At 37.3% G+C, this 22,835-nt stretch overlaps 6 protein-coding genes across 10 annotated transcripts; 4 read left to right on the forward strand and 2 right to left on the reverse strand.

The window, feature by feature from the left end:
* Window positions 1-2,784: 2,784 nt before the first annotated feature.
* On the forward strand, window positions 2,785-7,585 carry LOC105684106 (zinc finger protein 761-like). The gene is made up of 3 exons (XM_025746550.2): window positions 2,785-3,076; window positions 3,168-3,293; window positions 3,388-7,585. The coding sequence occupies exons 1-3, from the start codon at window positions 2,924-2,926 to the stop codon at window positions 4,981-4,983; spliced, it is 1,875 nt and encodes a 624-aa protein (XP_025602335.2). The 5' UTR covers window positions 2,785-2,923; the 3' UTR covers window positions 4,984-7,585.
* A 1,450-nt stretch (window positions 7,586-9,035) lies between these two features.
* LOC105684101 (rab GTPase-binding effector protein 1) lies at window positions 9,036-12,297 on the reverse strand. Of its 2 annotated transcripts, none has more exons than XM_012397220.3 (8): window positions 12,156-12,297; window positions 11,863-11,979; window positions 11,347-11,777; window positions 10,578-11,077; window positions 10,200-10,481; window positions 9,852-10,071; window positions 9,680-9,790; window positions 9,036-9,596 (listed from the first exon to the last, which is right to left on the reverse strand). In XM_012397220.3, exons 1-8 carry the CDS (start codon window positions 12,199-12,201, stop codon window positions 9,429-9,431), a joined length of 1,875 nt encoding a protein of 624 aa, XP_012252643.2. In that variant the 5' UTR covers window positions 12,202-12,297; the 3' UTR covers window positions 9,036-9,428. The 2 variants fall into 2 exon arrangements, with proteins under 2 accessions (XP_012252643.2, XP_012252641.2); XM_012397218.3 differs by having other exon boundaries at window positions 11,335-11,777.
* A 370-nt stretch (window positions 12,298-12,667) lies between these two features.
* On the forward strand, window positions 12,668-15,264 carry LOC105684105 (ubiquitin-conjugating enzyme E2 W). Of its 3 annotated transcripts, XM_012397226.3 has the most exons (5): window positions 12,668-12,809; window positions 13,175-13,288; window positions 13,549-13,899; window positions 14,403-14,478; window positions 14,691-15,264. In XM_012397226.3, exons 2-5 carry the CDS (start codon window positions 13,262-13,264, stop codon window positions 14,702-14,704), a joined length of 468 nt encoding a protein of 155 aa, XP_012252649.1. In that variant the 5' UTR covers window positions 12,668-12,809; window positions 13,175-13,261; the 3' UTR covers window positions 14,705-15,264. The 3 variants fall into 3 exon arrangements, with proteins under 3 accessions (XP_012252649.1, XP_012252650.1, XP_020706895.1); XM_012397227.3 differs by lacking the exon at window positions 13,175-13,288 and having other exon boundaries at window positions 12,670-12,809; XM_020851236.2 differs by lacking the exon at window positions 13,175-13,288 and having other exon boundaries at window positions 12,706-12,843.
* A 360-nt stretch (window positions 15,265-15,624) lies between these two features.
* Window positions 15,625-18,025, forward strand: LOC105684103 (actin-related protein 2/3 complex subunit 1A-A). Its single transcript, XM_012397223.3, has 7 exons — window positions 15,625-15,812; window positions 15,951-16,074; window positions 16,401-16,661; window positions 16,796-17,086; window positions 17,157-17,335; window positions 17,421-17,690; window positions 17,816-18,025. The coding sequence occupies exons 2-7, from the start codon at window positions 16,008-16,010 to the stop codon at window positions 17,852-17,854; spliced, it is 1,107 nt and encodes a 368-aa protein (XP_012252646.2). The 5' UTR covers window positions 15,625-15,812; window positions 15,951-16,007; the 3' UTR covers window positions 17,855-18,025.
* Window positions 16,967-20,113, reverse strand: LOC105684104 (cyclin-dependent kinase 7). Of its 2 annotated transcripts, XM_020851234.2 has the most exons (6): window positions 19,867-20,113; window positions 19,724-19,783; window positions 19,543-19,651; window positions 19,029-19,474; window positions 18,524-18,883; window positions 16,967-17,112 (listed from the first exon to the last, which is right to left on the reverse strand). In XM_020851234.2, exons 1-5 carry the CDS (start codon window positions 19,927-19,929, stop codon window positions 18,536-18,538), a joined length of 1,026 nt encoding a protein of 341 aa, XP_020706893.2. In that variant the 5' UTR covers window positions 19,930-20,113; the 3' UTR covers window positions 16,967-17,112; window positions 18,524-18,535. The 2 variants fall into 2 exon arrangements, with proteins under 2 accessions (XP_020706893.2, XP_012252647.2); XM_012397224.3 differs by lacking the exon at window positions 16,967-17,112 and having other exon boundaries at window positions 18,016-18,883.
* A 137-nt stretch (window positions 20,114-20,250) lies between these two features.
* LOC105684102 (T-complex protein 1 subunit gamma) lies at window positions 20,251-22,766 on the forward strand. The gene is made up of 4 exons (XM_012397222.3): window positions 20,251-20,410; window positions 20,505-20,566; window positions 20,933-22,070; window positions 22,162-22,766. The coding sequence occupies exons 1-4, from the start codon at window positions 20,374-20,376 to the stop codon at window positions 22,575-22,577; spliced, it is 1,653 nt and encodes a 550-aa protein (XP_012252645.1). The 5' UTR covers window positions 20,251-20,373; the 3' UTR covers window positions 22,578-22,766.
* Window positions 22,767-22,835: the final 69 nt, after the last annotated feature.

Here is a 22,835-nt window from a genome sequence, read left to right on the forward strand (position 1 = left end):
CTTACGACTAGATCGATCATGCACTATAAAGTTATTGACCCTAAATTGTGTGACGTATCAACGCACAAAAATATCAAAATTTATAACCGCCTTATTCATTGAAACGATATATGGTACTAGATGTGCATCAGCAATAAACCACAACATGCCGTGTACGAACATACGTGAGATCCGCATTGCAGGTATATCTGTAGACGTTGGGGGTTATTATTTAATAACTCCAAAACTTGGAAACGAGGCGCACCGAAGCAAAACTCTGTAGTGCTGTGAAACGGGAGTAGGATTATTTCAGTTATATATTCGATACAGCAAATAACGTGCAAATGAAAGGAAAACATCAAATTCACGAACGATATCTGCGTGATGCACCACGTCGATATATCCGAGGCACGGTATTATTCAAATTCATGCAAATTTAATATTGTGTATACCTTGTTATATAGACCAGCGATACCTATACGTGTAATACGATGTTGGTACCCTTATATAGTGTACGCGATTGCTTATGTCTACCATCAGCCATCCACCCACCGTCGATGAGAGAAACCGATAGAGTCAGAGCAGTCCCTCAAGTTTATTTTTACTCTTCGTCTTCTCGTAGTCTTCCTCTATCCGCAGACGGCTGAGGCGGTAGATCCATTTGTCCGTAGAGTCTCGAGCGCAATCTTTCAAAAAAGGGCTAAAAAACGAACGGATAAAAAAATTGAATTAGGAAGTCGTGTCCGAGGAATTTTTGATTCATATTTTTTTTTAGAACTACGCATAATCTAATGATAATATATCATGGAGTTGCAAAGCTGGCGACGAGATAAAGGATCGGAGTCGCGACAAGTTTTTGCATATTAAATATTAACTAATTAGCTTAACGACGTCACGTGTCCGCAGACGTGATATTTCTAACAGTCATTTTTAACACTCATTTGTTAGCTTAAAGTGTCACCGCACCGCCCGCAAGAAAGAAATATCACATAAAGTGCGATGTGCCCTCATAATTTGCTACTCTAGCCCGTTTTTCACCCAGCCATCATCCGAATTTGCATCACTTGCTACCTTGTCAGGTCAAACTTCTCACGCTAATAACAATTATTAGTAGCTTGCATTTTTTATGCAAGGTCAATTTAAAAATACGTGACATATTATGGATTCGTCGTTAGTGTTGGAAAAAAAGATAATGAATTTTCAATACGGCAGCTTTTCTCGAGAAAGCTATCCGATTCCTTATGATTATAACCCCCGGCGGTAGGAGATGAGACGCTTATAGCATGAAACTTTCAGATCAATTTAAATTTGGCAATGCGATATACGGTATAATTACTTGTTGAGATATATATGTATATAATATATCAATTTCAATTTCGTTAGCGCCAACGTTAAACAACGTACGTATAACTATGACCTGTGCGTGTAGCAGCTTATCAAGCTGCTATTTTGATTTTCCGGAGAACCAAATTATGATAGAGATAATGCGCAGGATACGTTGTAATAATTATAATGTTACGCGAACGTTGATATAATTAAAGATATGCTATGCCTGCGCGTGAAATGATATGATAACTATAGGCACACATAAGTATATGTGTATACACATAATTGGTACAATTTAATCATAAATATTACATGTTAGAGAAAAGTAGGGTGACTTTGGACCGCGAATACACCCTTTTGCCCCCATACGTATACATATTTTGTAATATCAGGTATGTACGTACATGGTAGTTTTTCGTTCGAAATGTAGCATGGCTGATTGCAGTTCTTATAGGTGAAAACTTACCTATAAATCGTACGACGGTTTGTCCTTTTTCGATAAATATTGGAGTTCGAAGCAACAATAAAGTGGATTAAATATTTCATTCGGTCAAATTACTTGTACGTCAGTCGCGGGGGACACGTACATGGTACCAGAAAGAAAGCTTTGCGCTTTGTATATTTTATTTTCACGTCATGTCCCGTAGTGTATTTTCTATCTAGATATCGCAAACTGTGATCGACGTACGAAACTTCTCTGTTTTGCCTGCCAGCAAGAGAGCTCTCTTTCTCTCTTTCCTTTTCCCCCTTTTTCTTTTTTCTCTTGCTTCCTCGTCGGACTAAAAGTGAAAATGAAATATTGGATTTTCGCCCCACAATGGTGAAACGAATACATCTGTATTCTTGAGCTCTATTTATTTATTTATCAGCTGATGAAAGGAGATTTGCGTTGACAGGTCGACGCATGGATTCCGGTAATTTTTTAATTCTCTATCCGTTCGTTATATAACGAACGGATTATAGCGGTTAGAGGTATCTCTGTACGCTGAATAAAATAAAAAAAAAACATATCAAAAAACTTCAAAATACCTGCGAAACTGGCGCACGATATATAGTCTTCGTACTAATTAGAACCTGCTGCCTAAATTACACAGATCAAAGTGCGCATAATGCGGTATAATGAAAATTTCATTCATGAATGAGTCAGAAATTATTATAACAACGATATTACTAATAAACTTTTTTGATCTCAGTGCAAAAGTAAAATACGCTTTGAATATTTTTTTCTACACCTTTCGATCCCGCATAAAAATGTCAAATAATATCTGCAAATAATTAAAAAGAGGTCAGATCACAGAACAGAACATATCCTTTATTGTATGTGCGATTGGGTAGGTAGTTGGTCATCAGAATAAAAAATACAGGTAGGCTACAATTTCCCATGGTAATGTTTGAAGCTCATGCTGCTTATTTGCTGTTTAACATTAACAAATTCAATTTAAAACAGGAAATTTGATTACAAATAGAGGGCAGCACCTTACGGAATTCAATTCGTATCGGTCGCCCAGGTGGTGGCTCCCCGCGAACTTTCAGTGGAATGCACTGTGAAATGTGCAACTGTCAGATGTGCAGATGACACTTCATGGTTTGTTTATAAATTATTGGTTGTTCTGGCACAATGTTTATCGTCACCAAGGAAATAGATAGCGAGAATATAAGCAAGTTGTGTCGAACTTGTTTGAGGGAAGACGGTGAAAAAATGGTTTGCCTATTTGTGGGTCCAGCTGGCTCATCGCTCGCTGCTAAACTTAGATCTCTGTCTTGCTTGGAGGTTACAATTACACATTAGCAATCTTGGAATACTCAAATAATTAATTTCCAAGAACAACACTGCTCACGCTCTGTAAAATCAAATATTCCAGGTCTGGCAAGGGGATGGGTTACCTGAAAAAATGTGTGATAGATGTGTAACGAGAGCTGAATCAGCGTTGCTGTACAGAGAACAATGCAGAGCCGCCGATAGAGCTTTGAGGCAAGCTGCTATCAAGGTATTGATAAGTTAGAAATGGAAAGAGAATTCAATTCATTTCTTTCTTAGCGTAGATTGCTTAGTAGACTTCTCATGACAAATCCAATCCATAGGTCTCGGGGTTAACTTCATACACAACTGTATCAGGCTGCAAACTATATCAGCAGAATCAAGGATTTGTACCTATTCAGAACTCTCAGAAAACTTTAAAATGCATTGAGTGTGGTGCTGTGTTTGTGAATTACCAAGAACTATGTGAACACAGCAGGCTACATGTGCCTTCTGTACAGAACACAACACCAGTTCAACACATGCATATAGTTGAGCCCCAGAATAATTATTTCAACATCAACAATTTAAATAGCAATTTGGTTGTTGATGACGTACATGGTGTGCAAATTCCTTCTTTGTTGAGATCAAATTCAATGAATGGTACACCAGTAGATAATGAGGAGCCAAGTCGGGCAGCTTGTGCACTGCATTGCTCCCTATGTAATCACACCTTTACAAACAGGACTCAATTGATAAGCCACAATTTTACTCACAGTTCTGATCACATGGATCTTTCCTCTGGCGATAATACTAATATAGAGGTAAGTGAGGACTCCAATCAAATTGCCCAAAATTTGAGTTATGATAGAACAGTCACTCATGTGGGAGAAGATTCTATTCAGAATTTATCTTTCCCGAGGGAAATTGCGGTCAATGATACAAGAAAACTGAGGAATCTTAATTTCTCAGCAAATAATACCCTGAACGACCTCCAAGAGAACAGAAACCGATCTTTCCAATGCCTTGAGTCAAACGGGATTCAGATTTCTGAAAACCTGGCATTCTCTAAAGTGTCTGAAAACAGTTTAAACCATCAACCAAACGAGTCCGAATTGAATATGACAGATGGCTCAATTGCCAAGGACAAAAAACATAAATGTAGTTTATGCCCTAAATCTTTTGCTCAAAAGTCCAAACTGATGACCCATCAGTTTTCCCACACGGGACAGAGACCCTTCAAGTGTACAATCTGTGAAAAGGCATATGCCTCGAAAAGTAAATTGAATGCCCATGTTAGACTACATACTAAAACAAATGTGCACGTTTGTACAATATGTAGCAAAACTTTTGCATTTGCCTCATATCTAGAAGATCACTTAAAATCACATAAATATGGTACAGGAAAGTTAAATACGTTAAAAGAAAGTACCTTTGACTGTGCCATTTGTGACAAGAAATTCCGTTTCATTAAAAACTTTAAAGCGCACTTGCGGCTCCATACAGGTGAAAATTTAGTTCAGTGCGAGTATTGTGATAAACGATTTAGCCAGAAATACAATTTGAAAGTACATTTAGAGTCTCATAAAGATTTAAAAGCGTATAAATGTGAATTTTGCGAAAAATGTTTCAACCAACATGGTAATTTGGTGGAGCACCTCAGAATTCACAATAAATTAAAGCCATACAAATGCGATTTATGTGGCAAATGTTTCTCTCAATCGAGTCATTTGAGGAATCATAAAATATCCCACAACACTGAAAGAGAACATTCTTGCAGATTGTGTGGTAAAAAGTTCAAGCTGGCCAGTCATTTAAAGAGGCACTTGGACCTGCACACTGGTAGAAAATCCTACAAATGTGCTCAGTGTAACCAAATGTTCTCTCAGTCTTTCAGCTTAAAGAGACATTTGAAGCGGCATGCGGATATTCACATTTGACTTAGTTTAAATTAATTATAGATCAATTTCTATGTTTATTCAATTGATACTGTGATAAGTAGTCTTGATTAGCTTTTTTTACTTCTAATTTTGACATTGCAATCTAGAAATAGCCTGGAATTATTTATTTATTTTATAGACTCTGAAGTTGAAAACACGACCTTTGCCTCTAGATAAGAGTTTTTTGTGCCAAATTCCAGTGATCACTATTATACGCGACGATAGTGTAATATTATTAGTATTAAGTACTAAACAATATTTTACGCTATCAATAATTGCTGTTTCTGCAATCAGCGCTATAAATTCGATCAAGATCAGATAATTCCCCAATTGATCTAAAATTCTGTGAGTAATTAGTGTTGATGTAGTCGTGAAGATATGGAACCTGTCCCTCAGCTGTCCTTCAGTTATTGATAACGGGGGTAAAATGCGGATAATGTACCCATGTGCTAGCCTGCTCAATAATCCAGCATCTTTTAACCTGAGGTAGAGATTCCACCCATCAGAAAACTCTACGTAAATCATATTATTTATGGAAATTCATACATATCATTGTCATATAAGCACGACAGCAGATAATATATTAGCGTCCGCGGCAGATAGGTTTGAAAATATTGCCTAATCCGGTCATGGTGATTTGAGATTCGTGAATTTTTTATACAGAATTGACCAAGGGAAATATACTGCGCAATCTACTTTGCCGCTTATTTGTAAGGGGATTCTTTTTCCGTGGAAATTGCACCGCTATCGTGTCCATGTGTATGGAAAGATGATTCACCATCTGCAAAAGCATGTGTATCGATTTGTTATACCAGCATCTGCCCCTGCTTAGTCAGACACATACACGTCTTTGCACCCGCCGACTATTTCAGAGCGATTGATTTTCATGGGATTAATGAAAGCCCTATGTGCCTTTCCGGGCTGCGGGGAATAGGGGTGAAACCGTTCAGGCAAAATGATGAAATTAAAAAACGAAAATTAAAGTCGTATAGCACTGAAAGACGAGAAACTATCGCCTACCGGTGAAATTTCCGATTCAAGCGAAATGCATATCTGCACCTGACATATTTTTGATGAAAATTCGCCTAGCATTTACTGCCACGAAATTCGTGAAAATTAAAAATTCTCGATAGTTCTATCGGAAAGGTCACAAGATTAAAAGACAAATGATGCGTAAAATGGCATATGCATTGCGGCAATGAAAAAAAAAAAGATAAAGTATCTCAGAAGTTGGGGGTTCGGATGCTGCAGAGCAGATGAGGGATTAAATCTGACGCACCCTTGTTGACGAGGATCCCGGCGAGAAGCCCTCCCCCCGTTATTTCCGAGACAATGTCCCTTGGCAATTTCTCTACTTCCTCCCTCAAGATTTTACCCAAGTTCCCGCAAGTTTTTCCTTCTCAAGTATCTTCAGTGCCTCTAACGCTACCCCCATTGGGCTTCCCCCAAATGTACTTCCATGAAATCCGGTCTTCAGTTCGAGAATGATCGGTGATAAAGAAAAGTATAAGAAAACACCACTATACACTACTATCATTCTTACTTATAACAAGCTCAACCTACAATAAAAATCATGGAAAACTTTTATCGCTTAGCACCGCTAGATATTATCACCTGAAATATATTCCTGGTTATTTCTACGTAATCCCGCAATAAATAATCAATCACTGGAATATATGTTATCATGTGAAATTATTGAGAAAGTTTTTCAACTCATATGATTACTCGGCAATAAATTTGAAAACGTAAATAAAATTAATCTAGGGTACCTGGTCGTCGGCAAGAGCACCAGTAACGGGATACATTCCTCTGGAAAAAGTTTTGCTCGCGATCAGGAAATCAAGTCGTTGAGCTTCGTAATCGACTGCCAATCCGTCCCTATAGTTTTTCCCTGTCCTGTTTGCATCTCACCAACTATCCAGAAGACGTTATACTAGGTACAAGGCTCCCTAACTCCTATTATATAGGTATCCATTTTACGCTTAAATTTGACAGAATTCTATAAGTTGAACAGATATGAACAAACAATATGCTCATCCTCGAGATTTTTGCAGGAGTGCAACTTTTTCAATTTCATCGGATTCGCTAAACTGCTCGCCTGCTCGCTCGCTCGGTTGTAACATACACAAGAATTAATGTCGGTGGATTTTTACAGCGGTAAACGAGTACAGTAGCTACGATAGAACGCCGAGGGTGGTCTGCAAAATGAGAGCATTTTTTTCTCTCTTATTTATGTTTTTCACTGTATTCAGATGAGTATATGTGTATGTATATTGCAAAGACGGTACGTCGAATCTGGAGCCGGGAGATAAAATTTCTATGGGATTTCACGCGCCGTTCAGACAGCGATATTTATACACACCCCTAGGTATAATACTAAAAGTTTCGGAGCTTCGTGGAACGTCATTAATAATAACTTACTGGATTGACAGCTACGAAATTCTCGTATCGTATCTGGAGGAAGTTTAATCGCGAGGGACAGTCGGGACGTGGCCGTACGTCAAGTCAATTTCAAAATCACTTTTAAAACAGGCGCGACTAGCAATACCCCATCGATTTCCACCCTTCCGTACCTATATACACAACACGCCCCTACTCAACTAATACATTTCGGTTAGGTAAATCGGAATAATATACTCCGTGGAACTCGTGCGAATTCCCAATTCTCTATGGGATTATAAAGAATAAGATTTATGAGCATAAGTGACGCAATGTAGGGACGACAACGCAAGTCTCTCCCTGGACCGGTTCCACTATACACGCGTGGATGTAAGGATCCTGCCTCAATTTCAACTCGAGGATGTTGAGATCGTTGTAAGCGACGAAATCAAGAAGTAGCATGTATGGAAATCGCGGAAGATCTACCTCAAAAGTTGCTTTTAGTGAATAAGATCGACGCTTTTCCATCTGGTATTTCTTTAATTCTGTAAGCTTATTGTCTCGTCATCCTGAGAGCCGAATCGCCGCCTCAGCGCTTGCGATTCTTAAAATACAATGAGAAAAAAAAAGGAAAAGCAACTCCAATACGTATCGACATTATTATTGCTCATAAATCGCATAATTTTTTTTGTTTTTTCACCTGTATTCCTCGGTAGGGAACGATTTAAACCGAGAGCTTTCTCAAATTCTCAGCAAGGGCACCCAGGGGTTCTTTATAGAAGGCCCTTGAGGTATGAGCCAACTTTCCTGCCTGATCACGAATAGTTTTTACCACTCTCGGATGACAGTTTCTTTGGTTGACGGTCGCAAACCAGACAAAAAAGTCGAGGTAGTTTTTTCCCTAGATATCCCAGAGGAAGACGCCTTCTCATCGTAATAGAACGACGAAAAGCGATTTGAATTGTCTTTCACCGTAACGTTCATTCCAATCAATGACCTCTCGAGTAGTTAACAAACTCTGAACTTCCGGTGCTTTATGGGTTACCGATGCCACTGTCCGTCCGATTGAAGATTTCATTATTTTTTTCCTTAAACTCACGAAGATTCAGACTAAAACAAAAACAGAAGATCCCATGGGTGTAGTAAATCGATTAAACCTTTGAAACTTGTCTGCGCGAATTTTACGGGGAGAAAAATGAGCAACATTGATGTGATAAATTTGCGAAAATCAAGCTCCGAGTAAGATGAGTCTCAATAAATCTTTGTGATGAAACTTTAATAAACCAAGTTTATATTTATATAATTGCTCAAGAGATAATACTTACTGTTATATTTTATAACATCTCTTCATCAGGAAAGTATCTGTCACAACCGCTACTTTTGCTATTCTCAATGCCGAAACTAGGACAATGCGACAATTCGCCCAGTTGGCATATTTATTGAAACTAAACAACCGAATCGTTTGTTTTATGAGTAACCGTACAGCAGCAAATACCAGCAAAGTGCGTTTAGCAGAATACGCACGTGGAGATTTACTTTTTTCCTTTTTTCGGGAGACCATTGAACGCGCAGAATATCATTACGATATCTTTATCAGCTGTCAAGATATTCAATTATTGGTAAGAGTTGAATGAATCTGCATCATTCTATGGAAGAGTTCATCAAACGGGCTATCGGCTCTTAAACCCAATAATTTATTCAACATATACCTGACATCGTTGATGGGTAACATTTAAATAAGTTAAAAATAATAGGTACTCTAGCGATATTTACATAATTTTTCCACTCCCTCAATGATCATAGAATATTTTCATCTACCTTCCATGTTAATATTTTTAGAATGTCTGAAAATTTATTGAAATAATATGTCATCAACATCAAATAGACCATTATTTGGATTCTATACCACGCGGGTTCTATTTCTGTTTTTTTATGGCTTTCTGGCAGATTTATTTTGCTATTATTGGTTGGAGTCTATTGAGTCCTATTTATGGGTAGACTCATGCACATACCTATTAGATATTGCACGTTTCACCAGATATTACCACATACTTCCCTAGAAATTCCTATTCTGGCAGATGCGGTGCTTCTTGACTAAAGTAGGGAGCTGTATCTCTAACTAGTAAGGTATGGCACACGTCACAAACCCTTGAAGGTCGTTGTTTAGGTCCGCTGTTTACAACGTGCGACAAACAAGTGGAACAAAATATATGGCCACAATGACGGCAATGCATCTGTTGAGGAATAAAGAATATGAATCAGAGTTGAAAAAAAATTCTTCGTTTACATCCCAAAAGTGTCTAATTCAACTGAATACCTTTCTTCTCGTAACTGTAAACCCGGTACGACAATTCGGACATTCGTCGATGTCTTCATCATGCTGCCATCTCACTTCGCTGCCATCTTCTCTTATTCTCTCCAATTGAACCTGAAAATAAAACAGTTTACTCCATATGAATCAGACTAAATCGATGGCACCAAACTTTTACCTGCAACGACTGCGATAGCCTAACAAAGTCCTTTTGTACTTCTTCGCTAGTGTCTAATTCTTGCTGGAGACTAGTTAGCCTTTGTCGAAGCTCCGCGTTCGCCGATTCTACTTCCCGCTTTTCTTTCGTTATACTTTCCAACTGTTCTTCAAGCCTGTTTAGTTTTTCTTTTCGTTCATAAAGCGTCTGATGTTCTCGTTTATAATTTTCAAGTTGTATTCTGTGAAAATGTTTCATTAGCTACAATGTTTAAAATCAACGTGATTACTTCAAGGCGTAATCTATTTCAGCAATTAATATCATTTATGTCGATTCAAAAACACAATATATCGCAAATTGAACACTCACTTAAGTTGTCTGATTTCCTCCGACATAGTAGACTCTGTTTGCAGCCGTGTCTGATTATCATGATCTATTTGATCACGCAGAAGGGTCACTTCGTAACGCAAAGTTTCTTCTTTCTCTTGTGCTACTTCCTCTGCAACTTTAGCGGCGATTAAATCTTCATGCATTTTCAAAAGTGTGACATGTAGCTCTTCAACATTATTTGGCATGTTGATTGATTCACTTTGTAGTTGCAGGGAATGTTTACTGTGTTTTCCTATCAAGTTTTCATTCTCTTTCTGTAAGCTGTAGATACAATAAAGTACAATGTTCTATAAACATTCAAAGTATATTACACCTAATTTTGTGGAAAAAACAAAGAACCATGTCGTTTTATCTTACGCATTGAGATGTCTCTGTACTTCTTCTCTCTCTTGGATCAATCTGCTCAATTCTTCGGTAATACCATGGTGCATTTGAGCCAAAGTTTGCTTTAGATCCGATAGGGCTTGTTGAGAAACTTGAGAAGCAGCAGTGAGCTCAGTTACTTTGATTTTATGCTCTTCTTTTTTTTCATTCCACTTTTCTTCCATTTCCTTACGGAATTCAACCTCCTTAACAAGATCTTCTTTTTGAATTTCTAACAGATGATCCGCATCCGCTAATTGTTTTTCAAAGTCTTTTTCTGCAGCTTGCATCTTTACAAGCTGCGCCTCATAATTGGCACACATATCGCACGAGGCCTCCGCATTTCCTGATTCTATTAGCAGCCTTTTTTGAGCCTGTGTTTCTTTAAATTTTTGTAATTCATCATCAGTTGCTCTTAGTTTTTCTTTCAATGCTTTTATCTCTTCTTCCAATGGTCCGACTAACGAACGCAGCATCTCGGCATCTTCTTGTGCCTATAAAATACGATCACAAAGTTTAGAATGATAATTAATGTCTCAAAAATAGTTGGACAAGCCTTACTTCATCTGTTTTCACCTTGGTTCATAGTTCATTCTTCTATACCAATAGAGATTGAATAACTATCAGATAAGAACGCATTCGGCTATTTTAGTTGCAAGAACACCTCTGGGAATAGAAGGTTGTTGGACGATGGATACTTGTTAAATAAAAACTGGACAATCACACTAATAGGGTTTTGAAGCTTACGTACATATTTGTTTACCTTCCGCAAGCTTTCTTCAACATTATCAGGTCCTAGTGACAAGGAGTCCGCTCCTAGTTGAGAGACTACTTTTCTAGCAAGAGTTTTGGTAACAGTTGACAGAGATATTTGAGGTCCATCAGCTGGTTCTCGAGATATCTGAGAACGCAGCAAGGCATTTTCCACTTCAAGTTTACGAAATGCTGACTGCATTTTACGTAGCTCATCCCCAAGCTGGTTCCGAGAGCAGGATGATTCTTCAACTGTTTCTTGGATCAGTTGCTCTAATGTAGCAATTTCTTCCTGTGCCTTACGTTTTTCAACAAGAATATCATTTTCTACCTTGAGATCAGCTACCGTCAGCTGGCTCTTAGCTTCATCCAATTCGTTTTGTAATCTATGTATCTCATCTTGCAAGCCAATTTTTTCCTCATGCTGCCGTTTTAATTCTTCTGCACAAAAAAGTAGATATTACAGTAAAGAAGTGGTAATAAGTACAAATAGATGTTTTCCAAATTCTTATATGAAATATTTCACCTTCTTTCTGAAGAAATAGTTCTTTCATTTTGCCTCTCTGGATACCAAACTCCTCACGGATTATCATGTTTTCTGTTTCAAGATTCCTTATTTTCAAAATTAACTCCTGGGAGTCACCTAGTTGGAATCATATCATTTTATTTTCACTGAGTAATAAGTTGATTTAATAGTGAAGTAATATGAGGCAATAAATAATAATTAAGTTCTCAGAGCTTAATTTTCTTCAGGATTCATTTACGTTACTAGGATAGTAGTAGCCTAACCTATGTTGTACATGAAATGTATCAACAAACCTTGTTGCTCCTTTACAGCAGGACTTTCCTTTGTATCGGTCTCCATAATCAACAATAATAAATGTTAAACTTGAATCACCAGCAGTGTTAAGACTATACTGATGTCACTGCTAGGTATAGTTTTTCACTATTTGACAAGCACGGGCATAGGTAGGTATTTGAGCATACGTCAGTCGTCAAGTGATCATGTTTAACATTTTGGTGAATATTTCCCTGGATGATTAATAAATTGAGACTCAATATTCCAGAAATGTTTCGGTATAAATTTTTCTTCACCGATACACCACAATTCGCCACAACAAACTGATAATTGGGTCGAGAAAATATAGCCGAAAAAGAATTCACAATCTGAGTCCACCGCCCAGCTGTACACAAAATAGTCTGCATCACAGCTGCATCGCCCGCTAGTCTGCTATCGCATATCTCTAGTGTCAATTTCGAGTACCATTTAATTCTTAAATCTATGTCCAAATAATACCTTGCAAGGGTCTAATCTTTACACTGGTGTAATGATAAATTGTAGTCGAAGAGATTCACTTTTTTCGCTGATCAAGAATCAAACGTTCATTAATATAGTCTTTCAATTTTCACCAATATGAATGGTTATGTTTCAAGTGCTGTTTAACAATAATGGCGGCAATGTCCCCATCGGAGGTGAGTCGGTGTTAAATTTATCGCAAAAATGCAGGTGAATGTCAGCTCATTCTGGTTAGATCTAAGCTTCTAAGCAGTATAAAAATCATATCGTTGTCATCGACTCGTAGGCCATCCATGGCTGATTGGTTGTCCAACCGATACAAGGATTTCGAGTACATTGTCCTGTTGGAGCAATGTGACGTTTCACTTCGTGTCTGTTTATTTATTCTATTTGTTAGATGAATTTTTTTCTGTCTCATTCGTATCCTAATACAATTAGCATGATAATCAGCTCAGAATTGTCGCTTGTAATAATTCTATTTGACCAAATTCTTCGACTCTATATGTAGTAGATGAAATTTTTTTGTCTGTTTATGAGTCAGCCTGAAGAGTCCATACTAAAGACAATAAAAAATTCGGCACAATGAACTGAAATATCAAGATTATATTATTTTCCATGAAGTCAGATTATGTTCAATGGCAACGTCTTTAGTCAGGTCAGTCTCTTCATTTCGACATCTCACATTCTTACAATTATACCCATATTTTCAATCCGTGTTCATAGTGATACAAAATAAACAAATACTGTGTTGGCAAAGAAACCATCTTTTTAATAATTTTCTTGTAAGGACTTTTTGTTCCATATTCTTTCATATCACTTGGAAAGGTTTTTATTTCAATCATCCTTCTGCTTCAGATAATTTTCACAACTTAATTCTGACTGAAATAACAGCAAACCGTATGTGGTTTTTTGCAGCGGAGGTTACAGAAGGAATTGATGTCGTTGATGCGTGAACCACCACCTGGTGTTCATGTGGATGGGGATCAGGCCGGCCAAAACTTAGCCCAGTGGATAATTCACATGGAGGGAGCAAAGGGAACACTTTACGAGGGTGAAAGATTCCAGTTGCAATTTAAATTCAGTTCCAAATATCCATTCGATTCACCTGAAGTCACTTTTATCGGCGGCAACATTCCTGTTCATCCCCATGTTTATAGCAACGGTCATATCTGTTTATCCATATTGACTGATGATTGGTCACCTGCTCTGAGTGTCCAAAGTGTCTGCTTAAGCATAGTTTCTATGCTGAGTAGTTGCAAGGAAAAGGTAACAGTGAAAATATTTTAAATATTTCTAATAATTTGCAGCATCTCAAATTATTGTATTATATGTTTGGAATTTGGGTTTGTAAAAATATACAAATAATCATACTATTAAACACTTATAGTCATTTTTCATGATTGTCAGAATAACTTGGTGGCAAAAGAAAAAAATGATGTGAAATGTCCTAGGGAAATGAAAAAAAAACAAATTTATCTCTACCATTTACAAATTTACATCAAAAGCTCTCTTCAATATGACCGTGTCAAAAGTAGATTTCGAATTATTCTTGAATTCAGATTTTTTTGTACATTTTTTCCTAATGCTTGACGATCTTACATAATCTCATGAACTATTCATGTAATGTATTTGGATTTATTGATTCAGTGACAAAATATTGTTTGAATTCTGTTGAATGGTTCAAAATCTGTGAGTTTAATATTGCCACCATTCTCTACTTGTAGAGAACATGAACTTTATCTTCATTCTACTATTTCTTTAATTTGCAGAAAAGGCCACCTGATAATTCCTTTTACGTAAAAACATGCAATAAAAATCCAAAGAAAACAAAATGGTGGTACCACGGTGAGTTGCTCATCCGCTATGGCAAATTGCGAATCAAATTTTCTAGTTTCAAGCTGCTCTTGCAAATTCTTCAATTGGGTTCGAGACTCATATAGTGCTTTTAATTTGCTATTGAGCAACAGAAGCAATACATCTTCACGCTTCTAGTGCTTAACAGTCACGTTTACTATAATACTTTTACCCTAATTTTTTTTTTGTACAAATTTTAACAGATGATAGTGTCTGATATTTGGACACCCTAATACCTGGATTGATGGATGTACCAAATGAGAGTTGGAGGTCTCCGTATCAGCCAATGAACTACTTGGAATACGCATTAAGAAAACTTGAAAAAAATATCTCCTTTCAAATCGTAGAACTATTCTTATCATGGCGAATAGTAAATTAAGTAAATATAAAACTATAATGTAATACTATAACGATAATAAGAAAAAAACTCAAAAACAAGAATGAAACATTTGTGATTGATTCAGTTATAAATTTTATCATGGCATTTTCTTTAGAAACAAATGTATAACATCAGTTTACGATATCTAGATATAGAATAACTATTTATGTGAAAAGCAAAGAATTCATCAGATATATCTTCCCTTCAAGAAGATATGGCAAAAATATGAGATTGTAGTCAAAGGAGTAGGCATTCAAATTTCAATCTTAGCATAATAGCGTATAGGTTTATAAATTAGCATTAGAAATATCAATTTCTTTTTTGTAAACAGTAAACTAGTATAACATATATCGAGAATCTGAAGTTTAATAAAATATGGAATCGTTCGAAACGTTAAATGTCATTTGTTATTTCTTGGATGTAATACATATTATGTGTCGACATTATTACAACGAATACAAGCCTTTTTTTGTGGAATATACATAGAGATGATAAACTTTTTTTACCGTATATTTGTTGGAGCTACTGCGTTGATATGATATGTCTAGCTGTTGGCACTTATCTCAATGCCTAGGATATGTTCTGTTTTTTTTCCACTCAAAACTGGTAATGAAGCAATTTAATGATATTTAATATTTTTTTGTAATGTTCGGGGACTTTTATTGCGTACTGATCGCAGATGGAGAGTCAAATTCTAACGCAGAGGGAAGAAGTACGAGTGTATACGTACGAGTGTAAACAAGTATCTACCAGATTTTCCGCTAGGTAGCACACACTCTCGGATTCAGTCAGTCTGTATTCGTTGGCTGGTGCTTGAATCGAGCTGTCAAGTGCAATAGATCTTGGTGTGATCTCTAGTAATGTAATATCGCCTCGAACTATTTTTTCTAAAGTTTGGGAATTCGTGTTGACGGCCCAGAGTCCACGAATTTCCAGTATCAACCGGGTAAGCATTTAATTTTGTTCTTTTATCGTTTAATTTGTCGAACCAAATACCGCACTGGCCGCACCCAACCTACCTCCCATAATGATTCATTTGCTGATAAGTTATGACCAGACAATGTGATGAAAACTTATTTTTCAGGACGATATCTTGCCACCATAAAATTTTTCGTAAGAAATTAACGATTTTTCTCTCAATATGACGGAAACGCACAGTTTCGGCGTTAGCCCCATAACCTGCCACGCGTGGAACAAGGATAGAACTCGTAAGTTGTATAATACACAGATAATATTCATGAAAAATTGTTCACTTTTTTAACAATTTGTAATTATTGATATTCTCTACAGTGAATTATTAAGGGTCTAGCCATCGACTGGAAAAGAACAAAAAATGATCAATGTCATTAATCTATGATTCCATACCTTTGTACAAATTGTTTTAGATATGGATTCTAATTTTAGCCGTTTCCATTAACAATAAATTGAGTTACAATGTATGACATTAATCTGACTCTTTATATGATACATGAGCTCATCAAGCTCTAACCAGTGCTTTTTCTTACTTCTAATGCATTGAACAATTTTTCTACAGAACTAGCATTCTCGCCAAACAACAATGAAGTCCATATATATCAAAAGTCTTCGAGTGGGTGGAAACTATTAGATATGTTGAATCAACATGATTTACGAGTCATGGGTATTGATTGGGCTCCCAATACTAATAGAATTGTAACTTGTGCAATGGATCGGAATGCATATGTTTGGACACAAGGAGATGATGGAAAATGGAAACCCACTTTGGTATTACTAAGAATTAATAGAGCCGCTACATGTGTCAAGTGGTCACCGCTAGGTAAAATTCTTAAGTATATCAAATGGTTTATAACATGTATTAAAAAGTTGTATTTAACATGGCACTCCTTTAAAATTTAAATCTTTCATACTTGTTCCAGCATTGATTTATCTGTGGTGTTAATTATTTTTCAGAGAATAAATTTGCAGTTGGTTCTGGTGCAAGATTGATTTCGGTGTGTTACTTTGAAGGCGAAAATGATTGGTGGGTGTCTAAGCATATCAAACGACCGTTACGTTCAACTGTTACTGCGTTAGATTGGCATCCCAATAATTTGCTATTAGTAGCTGGATCGGCGGATTACAAAGTCCGCATTTTCAGCGCATATGTTAAAGATATTGAAGAAGCTCCACAACCTGGTCCTTGGGGCACAAAGTCAAGCTTGGGAACCACGTTGGCTGAATTTCCAAACTCTCCAAACGGAGGTAATTTTAAACCGCTACACTGCAGGCTATGGGAAAATTACAGTGCTATAAATACAATATACCATTACAGGTGGATGGGTTCACTCTGTTGCTTTTAGTCAATGTGGTAATAAAGTGTGTTGGACTGCTCACGATTCGTCCATTTGTGTTGCTGATGCCTCTAAAGGCAACACAGTAACACGTTTGCGCACAGAGCACTTACCATTTCTGAGCTGCATTTGGGTTGGACCAAATTCCATTGTGGCTGCAGTAAGAGGACTGATATATGTTTTATTACTATTTAGAAAACGATTTAGTTATGATTGAACCAAGTCTGATGAAATTAATTTTCAAGGGACACAGCTGTTCTCCAATGCTCTATGCTTTGGATGATAACGGCCAATTGTATTTTGCATCAAAATTGGACAATACTCAAAGAAAAGAAGCCGGTGGACTTTCGGCAATGAGGAAATTCCAATCGCTAGACCGTCAAGCGCGCATTGAAACAACAGATACTGCCCTAGAAAGCATTCACCAGAATGCTATTACCTGTGTACGGAAAATAAAGACAGATAAATTTAGTACAAGTGGCTTGGATGGACAATTAGTCGTCTGGGACCTAAAGGTATTATATTTTGGAAACGTAATTCGGTAGATTCAATCCGTAAAAACTTTCGCATTCAGTTAAAAAGCATTTTGATAGAGATGGAGAATATCAACCGCATGTTAAGACTCTGCTTTTTGTTTCAGTCGCTGGAGAGTTCGATCGCAGGCCTCAAAATTGTCTGAGTTATCATAACTCTATGAGCGTGACAAAGTCGATTTGATATCAAAATTTGGAACAGAATATGTTTTAATTCAAATTTTTTAATAGTATGATGTTAATTATTGATTTAATCTTTTACTCAGAATATTTTTGTTTTCCTAGCTAATGAATTATTAAACAGATGTTTACGCTCAGTTATCATTTATTTTTCTATTCATAGAACAGATTTCAGAGTTTCTACATTGCCAACGTTAGCTTACCAGGTAGCTTTTCAAAATCGGTGTGCATGATATGATAATAAGCTCATAGAATGTAATGGAGAGAACACTTCGAAGTCGTTCATTTTGATTTTCGGTTTCATATACCAGGGACGGTTTCGCGTAATGATAATTCAAAGACACGAACTATCGATTCTCGTAAAAAATTCCGTACGTACAATCTCTTCAAAATACCACAAATATCAGATACAGTAACATAATGTGAACTGACAATATATACAATTAGAAAACTCAATAATTATACTCGAGACTTGTACTAGCATCTCATATATAGTTTTAGGGTTCTCCAGAATCGTAAAAGAAAATTATAAATAATGTTATCGTATCAGAGCATTGTCGCATCTCAAAAATATGCCAAATCAGTATGAAAATAATTATAAATAGTAAATTGAATAACTTATTGAATGGGCCTACCATTGTGCAATGTCAGAACTGCAGTCTTTTCGCAAGTGACGCCCCATCCATGGATTCTAGTAATTTCCTTTTCAGACTAGGTTTTTCCTCCGGTTCTTTTCTAATAGACGTCGGAAGTGGTAATTTGGGTCCAGGTGTTGGCGGTGGTTTATTACTGAAATATGGCATTTGCAGAGCTTGATCACAGGTACACCGTTCCAGCGGATTAACGTTTAGAAGACTTGCAATGAGATCCAATAGGTCATCTCCAGCTGCAGTGAAAATATGCTTCAATGGAGTACCGGGGAATGGCTTGAACTGTATAAAATCAGGCAAGTCGGTCATTCCAGCCCAAGTTTCTTCAGTTGGTGTACCCAATGTCTGTAACAAATACAAATATGTCAATGTTTTATCAAGAGTTGATTGCAATTCGATCACTAGTCTCAGTACACTGAAAATACACAATCCGACTATTTTCAATTCGTCTCGACATATGTTCAGCTGCAGATGAAAAAAAATTATCAACCTGAAATATTCTTGTAAGTTGGTCCAAGTCAGATTCTCCAGGAAGAAATGGTACACGTAATAGCAGCTCTGCTAGGATACAACCAATAGCCCACATATCTACACCAGTGCCATATAATTTGGCCCCATAAAGCAATTCTGGTGCTCGATACCATCTTGTTACAACTTGATGGGTATATACTCGGTTAGGCGAGCCAAAGAATTTAGCCAGCCCAAAATCTCCTATTTTTAAAACGCCGTCACTGTTTACAAGCAAATTATTGGGCTTCAGATCCCTATGAAGTATCCAGTTAAAGTGAAGATACTCCAATCCTTTGAGAGTTTGTATTATATACGATTTTACATTTGCTGATGTTAGTACTATATTGTTATCCTTTATTATCACCTCTAAATCGGTGTCCATAAAATCAAATACCAATGATACATTTGACTTGTGCCCAAATACATCTGTAAAAATTCAATGTTGATTAGTTAAGGTACTAATTTGTAAGAACAGTATTTAAATAAGTACTTGCCTAATAATCCTATGATGTTTTCATGTCTGAGTTCTTGCAGCAGTTTTATTTCTCGCAAAGCAGTTCTGTTAATGCCATCTCTCGCTTCTGCTCGGCTTCCCACTTTAATCTATGGAACGATAGAAAATTATACACCTGAAACACTTACGGAACTATGTGGAATGTAGTGATTGAAGATCACCTTTTTCACAGCTACGATTCCATCCGTTTCAGTATCTCGGGCTTTGTATACAGTAGCAAACTGAAACCAGACCACGTGTTTAGCTCTGATTTGCAAAACTTGGAACTTGTAATGCAATTTTCTGTCGTAAACAATCAACCAACCTGTCCTTCTCCAAGGAAATCAATTTTTTCATATCTTCTCAGCTTATCTGTCATTTTTGACATATCTGACGCACGGAATCTATTGATACTATCGTCGATCTCATTAAACAGTTAGTTCACTTATTTGAAAGGCTGTCAAAATACCGGCGAACCCTTCAACGTCGTGTATACCATTGTGGTCGGTGTCGGTGGAATAAGCCCACCGAAGCACAGGAGGACTGAAGCACTGACTGAGGAACACTGAGGAATGATACGGTTCAGCTTCAAGTCGAGGATTACCGGGATACGAGAAGCGGAATTTCTGGGAGGCTCGACATTTGTCCATCGATGAATTGGGAGTAGATGGCAATAACTGTGTTTTCTGTATAAGCAAAAAAGTTTCCGCATCTGTCAACTTACATATTTTATGGCTCTGTCCATCCATTTCTTCTAGAACAGTCACACAAGGTTCTTCTCCGCCCGTCGAATATCGAAATAGTAAATTGTGAACAGCGTGCGCGGTGCAAAATGTTTGGTCCAGGATCAGCGCCTATTGTTGTTTTAAGTGAGTAGCAAGCAATTGAATCACTGTTATTTTGTTTTGCCAGTTTTCAGAAAGACTCATATTCACCAAATGTCGGTTTCTTGTATTATTGCAGGTCAAAACACAAAGCGAGATGCAGGAAAAAAAGTTCAGCGTGAAAACATCCAAGCCGGCAAGGTATACTTATACGGTCACTCTCATACACTAACACGTGATTCAGAAAATTCTCCTTATACGGTGCTCGCCCCATGGCACACCCACGTGCATTTACCTTTATCAACATTTTGAAGCAATAGACCATAACTAGCCTCAAACTTACTGTAATAATGGTCACAGCCAATCTCCATGTATGCTATTTATCAGGAATGAATAACCCAGGGATTCTTAATGAACCCAGAAGGTTATGTGTGTGTAATCATGCAGTTTATGATCTGTTGCTATGACAATGATTTACAAGAAATTTATTTTTTTGAGATCTATTCAATTTTAAGGATGTTATATTTTTAAGATAGATTGATTAGTGCATATGATTTTTCATGATAGGCGATCGCGGATGTTATCAGAACATGTCTGGGACCCCAAGCTATGCTGAAAATGTTGATGGATCCAATGGGTGGAATTGTGATGACAAATGATGGAAATGCCATCCTACGTGAAATCACTGTTCAACATCCTGCTGGTAAATCCATGATTGAGATTGCAAGAACTCAAGATGAAGAAGTAGGAGATGGTACTACCTCAGTTATTGTATTGGCCGGTGAGATTCTAGCAACCGCTGAGCCATTTTTAGAACAAGGAATGCATCCTACAGTTATAATCAGAGCCTACAGGCAGGCATTAGAAGATATGATTGCTATCCTCAATGAGGAAGTTAGCATCGAATTAGATCGCACTGATAAAAACAAGTTGGCTCAAGTGGTAAAATCATGCGTGGGAACCAAGTTCATTGGCCGCTGGGCAGATCTTGCCTGTGATATCGCACTGGATGCAGTTCATACGATCATGCTTGAAGAAAATGGCAGACGTGAAATAGACATAAAGCGATATGCAAAAGTAGAAAAAATACCTGGCGGCAGTATTGAAGAGAGCACGGTATTAAAGGGTGTCATGGTTAATAAAGACGTTACACACCCGAAAATGAGAAGATACATCAAAAATCCACGAATCATCCTACTGGATTGTCCATTGGAATACAAGAAGGGTGAATCCCAAACAAACGTCGAAATTCTAAAAGACTCAGATTTTACAAGAATATTGGAATTGGAGGAGGAGCATGTCAAAAAAGTCTGTGACGATGTAATTGCGCTGAAACCAGATGTCGTATTCACAGAAAAGGGTGTTTCAGACTTAGCTCAGCACTATTTGTTGAAAGCTGGAATATCAGCTATTCGTAGAATGCGAAAATCCGACAACAATAGAGTTGCTAGAGCTTGTGGAGCAACTGTTGTCAACCGTACTGAAGAAATCCGTGAGGAGGACGTAGGAACTGGAGCTGGACTTTTTGAGATTAAGAAAATTGGTGATGAGTATCACTGCTTCGTCACTGAATGTAAAGACCCAAAAGCCTGCACTATTGTTCTCCGTGGGGCTAGCAAAGATGTTTTGAATGAGACGGAAAGAAATCTGCAAGATGCCTTGCATGTAGCCAAAAATTTGTTGATTGAGCCAAAGCTTGTTCCAGGTAACTATATCTTGATCATTTCAGTCATTAATGCGAGTACATCTTCCTAAGATATACGGATTTGTACATGTTAATAAATTCTTTATTTTAGGTGGTGGTGCTGTAGAAATGGCTGTTTCTCGTCTTCTCACTGAGAAGGCTGCAGCCCTTGCTGGAGTTGAGCAGTGGCCATACAAAGCTGTTGCACAAGCTTTGGAGATTATCCCAAGAACGCTGGCACAGAATTGTGGCGCAAATACTATCCGTACCTTGACTGCATTACGTTCAAAACACGCAACTTCAGGATCTACTTGGGGTATCGATGGTGAGACTGGATTATTAGTAGATATGAGGGAGCGTGGAATATGGGAGCCACTAAGCGTTAAACTGCAGACTTACAAAACCGCTGTCGAGACGGCAATCCTGTTATTGAGGATTGATGATATAGTTTCTGGAAGCAAGAAGAAGGCAGCTGATAACGAGGCACCAAAACCAAGCCAATTGTCAGAGGAATCAATGAAGGATTGATTAATTCTTCTTTTGAAACCAGTTCTATTTTCATTTCTATGTTAAAATAATGCTTAGCTTTAACGAAAAACATTATCAAAACCTAATCGATTTTAATTGCTATCCATTCGTCGTTTATGTATTACTACTACGTCGTTTTACAGCTTCTACGCATTTTCATGTAATAAAAATAAATATTTGAAACAAAAATTACTGTGCCCATTCTTACCCTTGGTATTTTGATATTAATCTGCAATGCAGTGCTTCCTTCCTTCGCCT

The sequence above is a fragment of the Athalia rosae genome, chromosome 1 (genome assembly GCF_917208135.1).
Source record: "Athalia rosae chromosome 1, iyAthRosa1.1, whole genome shotgun sequence".
NCBI classification, from domain to species: Eukaryota; Metazoa; Arthropoda; class Insecta; order Hymenoptera; family Athaliidae; genus Athalia; species Athalia rosae.